We start from the raw sequence: 9,774 nt of genomic DNA, 5'->3' as shown, positions 1-9,774 counted from the left end.
TAAAGAAAACCTATTGGCTACAACTTGATAGGCAGTCGCTTTAATTAAGCTGTTCACTGGATGGTCCTAATATTCCTAGTATACTCCAACTGTCCAACATGGCCGCCTTCTTGGTCAATTCCTTGTGAGACCGTGGTCAATCGACGCGCAAAGCTTGAATTAGAATACCCAAGGCCGTCCCCAATTGGCTAGTGTGACCCATAGACGTACACCAGTCATACCACAAGACAAGCACGTCCGGCCGATGGTTCCCCGGATATACGCATGGAATTCCGAGGCCTCGCTCGTCCTTGCTGCCATGCATGCAGGTGCAGGGATCGATGTTGCCGTCGTTGATCGATGTCGCCGTTCCCAAGCTAGCTAGCAAGCTCACACACCGGTACCGGCGGGGCGGTGAGCCGGCCGGCGACCCATCCTTTGACGTACGGCCGGTCGTGGGGCGCCCCACTTCACGGAGCCGGAGGAGGAGGAGGAGAGCCCAAATCTACACGCCACCGAACGTGCGCGACGTAAATAAGACGCGCGCATGTGTGTCACCAGTGTACGTACAATTCCAAGCACTGGCCATACAGAATATATATGATGAGTTGGAGTTGGAGCTCTACGCGTGAATGTACGTACGTACACATATGCCATGTTAGTGGTGGTGGCCGCTAAGTAGCTGAAATCAAGTGCATGCCGCGCGAGAAACAGCCACGCGACCCGTGCGTACGTCGACGAGAGGGGAAAGGGCCACGCGACCCGTGCCGTGTATGCTGCCATGGATGATGGATGAGAGTGGCAGCAACCCTACCTACAAAACGTACGCGGTACAGGGCATATTCCAAGCTGTCCGCTTTCGGCGACACCGGCCTCTTTTAATTCGGTTTAATGTTTTTTTCTTTCCGGAAATATATAAAGGTTGACACTTGTTTGGAAATATATATAATCTGCCTTTTCTGACAAAATGAGTAGCCCTTTTTGCTAGTTCTAGTCAACCGATAATTAAGTTAGTTTTAGGTTAACTTTAAAATCGTTCGATATTTATCATGATTCGTGGATACGAGAATTACACATGAAATTAGGTGCCCGAGAATTAATTAAGCTAGTTCTATGTCAACAGAGAACTAACCACACTCAAAATCAATAGACACGTACCCTTGTTGTGCCGTGATGAGAAGGTCTTAATTAACCATCCCATCAAATAAGTGGATAAGACTAGTCACAATGCATAGTATCATATAGAAATATCATGCCTATGATACTACATGTTATTATCTCCACAATGCATGGTATCATATACTAGTATCATAGTCTCCATATATAAATTATTTTGTAGAATCTCAATGCAAATATATGTACAAGATTAACTTGACATTAATATTTCTAGTAGTATGTGCTATGATACAGTATCTACCTATGATACTAGTACCCTATCTCTCATCCTTAATTGCACTGCCACATCAGCATTTTGCATGCATGGAATGCATGATACTACCTATGATACTCCCATTGTGGGTAGTCTAAGTCATTAAGTTGGTATATGGTGTCCCGCCATAATGTGATATGTTTCCAATGCCCACAAAAGCTAATCATCCAATGGTATTTCAGATCTAACAAACTACCAAATAAAATGCATCCCAATCAGAAATATCACAAATACCGCCACGCCCTCGGCCGCCACAAGGAAAACTATACCCAAAATCCTTTTTATGCGTAACTATTTTGGAACTTCGTGCATCTAAGGCGTCCTTTACCAAAATCAATATTGGTGTATGCGAACCTGGATCAATAGCATGATGGACAAAGAAATCCCCTGGTCCCATCCCGTTGTTAAGAAAAGCGAATAACTATTCCCATTAACAACATTCAACCATCCGACCAAAAAATTCCGAGGCCACTTGTTGAACACAAGACCGACTTGAAGCCTTGTTTCTTTCACGCCACCATATTACATAATGCAAAATAATTTTTTGTACAGCCTTGCATAAAACTAGTAGAAGTGCTAAGGATAACTTTTTAAAATTTGCTAAGTCAACATGAAAAATGTGCGGGTTTTATCTGTGAATATCGATCACCGGCTACCTTTGCCTGGAAATTTGCTATGATTAGGTGTACTGTAGTCTCTTTGTGCTTAGTCGACCTTAAATAGTTATCTCCTCAACTGCCATAGATAACCATGAGTCCTACTACTATAATTTTATCATTCATTTTATTAGCTTTTATGTACTCGCTTAAATCTTGATTTTTAAATCGAGTCGATGTATATATTTTTTCCGGGAAGTTGTCCGAGATTTAGCAAAACATGGGAAAATCGTCTCCGTATAGTTAATTTTCTGGCAACGTTGGACAAACAACAGTTGCCCATTAGTTAAGTCTTGGATCATGCATGCACTCACATGAAAGAAGCACACACCGTGCACAGCAACTGACAGTACACTACTATACGGCAGGCTGATCCTACATGCATATTTGTATTTCTCGGTAGCATTATGCAGGGAAAGGAAAGAACAGCTGGAGAAAGAGCCAAACTGCATTTTGAACCTATGTAGAATCGAATCTCTCCTCGTCATCCCATCATCCATTCAATTCCCTAAAGCGCAATAAGGTCACGTGAGCGGCGACCTCCGAACGTCTCTCTATATAAAGGCGCGCCCGTTGGGAGCTTCTCTTCATCCTCATCCTCTCTCCGCCTCTTCTCTATCTCTCTCTCGCTCTCCATTTTTTTTTTTTTTGAACAGGCTCGCTCTCCATTTGAAGTGGGACTAGATACAGCTAGTACTTTGAGGAATAATGTCGAGGGAACGCAAGAAAGCGGCTGCTCTACATGAGAAGATGCAAATCCTTCGCTCCATCACTCACTCCCACGCGGTAAACAATGCTTCTTCTTGCTTTTCCCCTGTGCTAGCTATATATCCTCAGTGTGATCTTATGCTCTCATTCGAATCACCTTCTAATTTGCGGTATGCACACACATCACATGGAATATTTGCCTCTTCTTTTCGTGTTACGGGAGAGAGCACACACATAGCGCACGCTCCTAACAACTTGAGGCACATTTCGATCGATCTCCATGATTTGCGATACTATGTACTCCCTCCTTTCACTGAATATAAAACTAGCTTTCCAAAACGAGGAAGTATTATGAGAGAAGAAGTAAAATAATTAAGTACTAACTTGATGTATGTTTTCGTTTGCCCTGAATAATGATATACACAACAGCTGAGCAATACTTCCATAATCATGGATGCGTCGGAGTACATCAAGGAGCTGAAGCAGAAGGTCGTGAGGCTCAATCAGGAGATCGCACGCGAGGAGGAAGCGACGCACTCGCACAAGGACAACTCATTTCCGACGGTACACACAGACACGCACCTATATATCACTGCACCTACGATCTTGGGAGTGTACTGTACTTGCATTATAGTACTATGATACAAGATGATTCAATCATTTTATTCTGCAGGTGAGTGTCGAAAGCCTAGGGCATGGGTTCCTCGTGAACGTGTCCTCCGACAAGAGCTGCCCCGGCCTCCTCGTCTCCGTGCTGGAAGCGTTCGAGGAGCTGGGCCTCACCGTGCTCCAAGCCACGGCGTCTTCCACCGATACCTTCCGACTGGAAGCGATGGGAGGAGGAGAGGTACGTACTAGATGACAATGCCTCTTCGATCATTAAACGATTACCTTAACAGTGAAGAAGTTCAAGATCCTTCGATCCAACTCTACATATAGTTCATCAATAATTCGATAGCGTCCCCACACGGGCGACAAGCAGTGTGCGTGTGACCGATCGATGTGTCGATCGATTGGTCGAGAGTACACAATTATCTTGGCTGATTCTTGGTTTTTGCACGCAGAGCCAGGCCCATAATGTGGACGAGGATGCCGTGAGGGGGGCGGTGCTGCAGGCCATGAGGAACTGCGGCGCAGACCAAGGGGATCAGTAGCTTGTAGCTGGCGCTCCAACGGCGCTTCCACTAGCTAGCTCTTTACCATTTCCTCCTCGATCGCCTGCACAAGGGCCATGTACTTGCATAGTCATGCCTCTTCTCTCACTCTCACTGAGGTGATCAGATATATGTCCAGGGCAATCGTAATCAATTCCATTATGTCATGGTAATTGTATGCGATCTAGCAAGGTATTGTGGGATTGAATGGGTATCTACTGGGCTCTTGTGTAGCGGTGTGCGTGTAGAATTTGCATGCCTTGTGACTTTATGATTAGCTCGTATGTATTTATGTTAAATTACGCCTGACTTGTGACTTTGCGCATTTTTCCATTTTGTAACTTAATTTATGGATAGAGACACACCTATTTGCAAGGTTAGCACGTATGCATACACAACAGAAAAGTCATATGGAATGGTTACTGAGATTTAGGTAGCTCGTGAAACATGGTGTTACTGGACCGTATAAATCTATTTCATGTGCCACCGGATCACAATTTTGAATATGTTGCCTCGAGCTGGTCAATCTGGTCCTCTTGGGTTCTATCTTGCAAGTTGCAAGGAAAACACTCACACATCATCTATTTCCTGAAGGATATGTTCCTCAGCTGAAATCCAATGTGAAAACCTCTGTTCTATCTTTTGTCTAAGAGAGATTTTATGTTGCATCTTACTAGACATTAAGTGTGTAATATATGGCCCGATCTAACGCCTATAATTGGTTGGGCCGAGGGATAGTTTTGTAATTTGTTCTCTTTAAAATTTTAGTTGTGTGCCCCTTCAATGTGTCATGTTCTTCCCTTTCTGTCGATCATACATGAAATACTAAGTTATATACTTCCAATTATTGGTAGAAATATGGTAACCATGTTGTTACTACTTTTGAGCGAATTCTATTTCAACACCCCTACTTTAATATTTTTATATGGGGTACCCGTATAGTAACTTTCAACCGTATCACCCATCGATCTACGAGAGTTTTATCAATTTTACCCCTATTTTAGGAGCGATTTGCCATGCGGGTCCCGGACTTTATGTACACGTGGCATGCCGCCTGGCGGGTTTTCTCCTAGATTTTTGTTGCGTCCGAATCAGTTCGACTCCATTAATCTGAACTAGCCCCGACAAAATGGTGCGAATCCATCTGGCTGGTCTGGATGAGTCAAATCGTTTGTCAAAAGATAACACAAATTAATACCAGCTGAGGACTGTACAACAGTTTCACAATCCAGCTAGTATACATGCATGAGCAGCGCACGAACACATGTGTGACCGCGAACAGTTAAGCTCCTCGATATACGCATGCGAGCATCTCCATCGGTGGCCTCAATAACGTTCCTAATAGCTTTATTGAAGCTGGGTGTTTTTGGGTTCACGACGGCAAACTTTAAAAATAGCCGGCGGGTTTCTAAGCCAGGTAAATTGCCGACAACCCTACGGCAACCCCTCCGGATGGAGCGTGAATCGGGCGCACCGGTGCCTCGTGACACATCAGATTTCACCCGTGGGCCTCGCCTGGCAACGACTAACCCTCAAAATATTGTAACTATTCCCCAATTCGCTCCCCTCCTACTCGTCACTTCATTTCTCCCGCCGGTGCACCAACTCTGCCCACACTGTCGCCGTCGCCATTTCCAGCATGCCTCCGAGGGAGAAGGCGCCTGCGAAGCCGTGCAAAGTCACGTTGAAGGAGAAGCCACCGCTGGTGCCAGCAGAGGAGTGGGCGGCCGAGCACGGCCGCTTCGCCATCTTGATGGTGGACCGCAAAAGGTGTCGCGATGCCACCGCCCGGCGATGCAGGCGGCAGGCGCATGTATGCCTCGGCCTCTGTGGGACGCAGTTCGAAGCCGGGCGCGGGTACTACGCCGTCACTAGGCACATGAGCGCCTCCCCCTTGTCGTCGACGTTCTTCACGGAGTCACTGTCGCTGTCGCAAATGCGCCTCTCGTAGATGGAGGGACGCGCCAGGTTCTCCCCCGAGTTCGGCGAGAGCGACGTGACCGTCGACCCCAACGCCACATTCTCGCCGGTGTTCGCGCCACGATGCCACGGTTTTGACCCTAAACAGTGACTTCACCGAGGACCTCACTTGCCGAAAGTGGACTGATTAACTCCGCGTCTGCCTCAACAACAAGGCACCCAATTAGAAACAAGAAGGCGAAGGCCGAGAGAAATGGGGTGCCGACATTGCCCGCCATTGATGCCTCCATCGAGAAGATGGTGTCCTCCTTCACTACCGAGAACAAGGATAGGGATGGCAGGGGTGTCGCTATGTGGAAGGCAATGCTGGAAAAACAGGATGTCAAGATTGGCCTCGAGAGAGAGAAGGTGGAGGCCGCCAAGATGGAAACCCAAGCCGGCATGATGAAGGCCATGGATGAAACATCCAATATCACATTGGCCAAGATGACGCAAGAAGCAAAGATCTTGATGGAGAACATGTCGAATCCATTGGCGAGAGCATAGTACGCGAGATGTACCGCGAGCGCATCGGCAAGAAAGTGATGGCAGCCCAAGCGGCGGCGGCATCGGCAACACCACCGGCCGTGAAGTAGCTGCCCGTGATCGACGCGCAGCCGGTCGTCGACGAGTCGGATGTCGTGGAGGTGATTCCACCGCTCATGCCGTTCCTTTGATCCATTTGTCCATGAAGCCAAAAAAAATTGGTAGCCGGACTATGAGATGATTGCGATTTGGTGGCTAGATGTCAGCCAAAGCTTGAACTGCTATTCGAAGAACTCCATCCGAATTTCTACCTCTATTATGACTAATTTCTGTTGGGGCGTTTGTTGGGAGCGATGGTGGGTCAACCCTTCGCAAGTGAAAGGAGCAGGTGACGGAGTCCCAAATATATCATTGCCGGTACACCTGATGACTTCGCGGGTGAAAATGATCTTGCTCCAAGATCAGCTGTAGTAGTAGCTGGAGAAGCTTGCCACTACTGTTGGCCATGCCCCTATGCTCAGGGCATCTCGGCATCTCCAACGGGACCGTTTGCGTCTGCGTGGTTAAAAAGTGCGTTTAGGACTAGGCCTAATGGCCTGACGCATAGTGATTGGGCTGTCCATGGAGACGCAAATTTGACCCAAATATGCGCATCTGGTAAGTCCCCGCGGACGTTGTGCGGACACGCCGAGTGTCCGCTCGCGTCTGGCGGACATTTCGTCGGGCAGTGACCCAGGCTCGATGCGTCTTCTCAGCCGCGCTAGTACTGGCGCCAAGACGTCGCTTCGACAGTCTGCGCGACCTCGCCTGCTGAGTGCCCGCCGCCGACCTTTGCCAATGAAGTAATGGTGATGCCACGCGTGCCGCGCCCCTCCGATGCTCCGGCGTATACTAAGAGGGTGCACGCTCGTCATCCTCATCCTCTCCTCCACACAAACCCTAGGCGCCACAACCTCCACTGTAGTGCCGCCTCCCCACAGCCCTCACCCTTTGCCATGAGCAGCGCTTGGCGCGGTCAGGCTACTGCGCATCCACCTGCGACTCCACCTCCCCCCGTCGAGAGCTCCGACGAGGAGGAGGAGGACGACGACGAGAGCACGAACAACGTCATCGACGCGAAGTTCATGGTTGGCGCGGAGTAGGAAGCAGAGGAGGAGCGGGCGGCCTACGCGGCGTTCGACGCCGAGATGGAACGCCGCAGGGAGGCGACCGCCGCAGAGGATGACTCCTCCGAGTTCGACTGGTCCTCTGTCGATAGGACTGACCCGGAGGAGAAGGCGGCGGAGCAGAGGACTCTAGTATAGTCCTTCGAGACGCTCAAGAAGACCGAGGATGCCGCCAATGAGACGCTGCGGCGGCGCCTGCTAGAGGATGCGGCAGCCCACCGAGCTCTAGCGGCCGCATAGCGAGCGGTGGAGAAGATGAGGAGGGAGGGAGGCAACGACGGGACTGGGCCACGACAGCAAGTAGCTAGGGCTTATTCCATACTATATTATGCTTTTTATTTGAATGAAATATATTGTTGGAAATATATATGGATCGTCCGGCTTGGGAGCACACCCAGACGCAAACGGATACACGGTAAAGAACGACCATTTTTCATGTCCGCGGCGCGAGGGAAACGGATGTGCACGACCATTTTTTGACTTCCGATATACGTCGTCCCGTTGGAGATACCCTCGGAGGATAACAGCCAGGACGAGAGAAAGAGAGGCAGGAATCCAATGAGTTAGCCTGGCAGTGGCAAGGCCAGCTACCAACAAAACAAGAATGGCTCCAACAATCATGGAGAGCGGCCAACGAGAAGACATGGGAGCGGATTGGAGAGCCACTGGTCACTCACACTCCTCTGGCTCCATCTTCTCGGACAAGGTCGGCTCGCACCACACACCTGTCGTCTACTAAACCCCACGACGCTGAGGAGTGCGGACGCGGCAAGAACTGCTTGCCAGCAAGGAAGAGAACAAGGCGGCGCCATTTCTTGCTGGAGCACGAGAACCTGATGGATGTGCCGCCCGCTAGCCTACTATGCTCTCGTGATCACTTCTGGTGATCGAGCAAGACAGGAATATCTTGGAGGGGAACTGATCGATCCAACAAACAAACAATGCTAGCTGCTTATGTCAGAGAATATTACGTCCATCCATGTGGTGGCCGGGCCAGCTTACCTCACTGTGCTCCTGGCTGCTATGTGAATGCACGAGCTTGATTATCACGAGTGATCCACGACCGGGCCAATCATATCTAATCTCTAGTCGTTTTCTGCTGCTCGATTTCATCTGAATTCTTTTCAACAAACAAAAATTTCTTCTGAATTACAGTACTCTGCTGCATGCTGCCTCCGATTTACGCTAGCTCCAGGTTGTAGCTAGAAGTCGCCTGACCTCCACGCACCGATGGATCACGAGGGGGTTCTAGATGCACTTCTGCGTGACGTCATTGAGCCCAGCGTTGCAGAGTCGGAGCGCATGTCGTCGTTTTCATTCAGCGGGGTCGTGTGATTGGTAGCTAGCAGGAGATTTTCGCATCTTGGTAAGATCGCTTCGTGGATGCTGTCCCAGGTAATACAACCTCTAATCCATGTTGTGTAACTTCTTTAGTTGTAAATAATTCCCCTACTGCGTATCAGTTGGGAAACAAATTCTCCGGTGTTTGCTTCGTTTCAATCAATGCCACTGTTGTTTGATTACATCTTGTTTGCCGAATACGATCACCTCCTACCCTCTTGGTGAGCTTACCAAGTTCACCATATATGTCCTCAATGTGTTCGACCCAATAGGAAATGACGTGACGACAACCATAGATCACATAAAAAGGAAGGATATGAAGCCCTGACCAGTCTCCCCGGAGACAACGATTCAGGACGATGGATAATGTACTTTGACGGTGCATACTTGTACGAGGGGGCAGGCGTTGGCGTTGTCATCGGAGCAACTCAAGTATGTAGTCTAGATGTGCTTTGATCGGGAGCTGTCCACTAATAACATCGCTGAGTATGAAGGCCTGCGGGCTGGCCTTCAGGCCGCTGCCGGGTTGGGCATTCGTGAGCTGGTGGTGGTGCGTGGCGACTCACGGTTGGTGGTCAAACAAGTCAACAGGGAGTACGATTTCCCCTAGATGGCGGCATACATAGATGAAGTAAGGAAGATGGAGCGGAGATTCAAGGGCTTGCAGATGGGTCATATCCACCGCAATCAGAACATCATCGCCGACGAGGTCTCCAAGATTGCCACAAGGAGTGTTCGTTGAATATCTGTTGGAACCGTCCGTAAAGCCTAAGGCTGCAAAAGCGGTTCCTCCTGCGGGACCCCCTGGGGAACCTTAGGTCCTCCTTAGGGAGCCCACACTTGAGGAACTTGCTGAAGGGACGTTGCCTAGCAAACACCACTTGATGTACCTCGAG

At 49.0% G+C, this 9,774-nt stretch overlaps 1 protein-coding gene across 1 annotated transcript; it reads left to right on the top strand.

The window, feature by feature from the left end:
* Positions 1-2,733: 2,733 nt before the first annotated feature.
* On the top strand, positions 2,734-7,513 carry LOC124673409. Its single transcript, XM_047209492.1, has 5 exons — positions 2,734-2,850; positions 3,202-3,336; positions 3,446-3,619; positions 3,837-3,922; positions 7,435-7,513. The coding sequence occupies exons 1-5, from the start codon at positions 2,773-2,775 to the stop codon at positions 7,511-7,513; spliced, it is 552 nt and encodes a 183-aa protein (XP_047065448.1). The 5' UTR covers positions 2,734-2,772.
* The last annotated feature ends 2,261 nt before the right edge of the window (positions 7,514-9,774 follow it).

This window comes from Lolium rigidum, chromosome 7 (assembly GCF_022539505.1).
Source record: "Lolium rigidum isolate FL_2022 chromosome 7, APGP_CSIRO_Lrig_0.1, whole genome shotgun sequence".
Taxonomy (NCBI): Eukaryota; Viridiplantae; Streptophyta; class Magnoliopsida; order Poales; family Poaceae; genus Lolium; species Lolium rigidum.
Note: the sequence above shows the minus strand (reverse complement) of the source record. Positions and strands in the feature narration are given on the sequence as shown.

Bases quoted from the DNA above. Each gene is read 5' to 3' on its own strand.
- LOC124673409 (XM_047209492.1), top strand. From the start codon at position 2,773: ATGTCGAGGGAACGCAAGAAAGCGGCTGCTCTACATGAGAAGATGCAA. The intron at 2,851-3,201 runs GTAAACAATGCT...TATACACAACAG, and splicing joins CCATCACTCACTCCCACGCG to CTGAGCAATACTTCCATAAT. The intron at 3,620-3,836 runs GTACGTACTAGA...TTTTGCACGCAG, and splicing joins AAGCGATGGGAGGAGGAGAG to AGCCAGGCCCATAATGTGGA.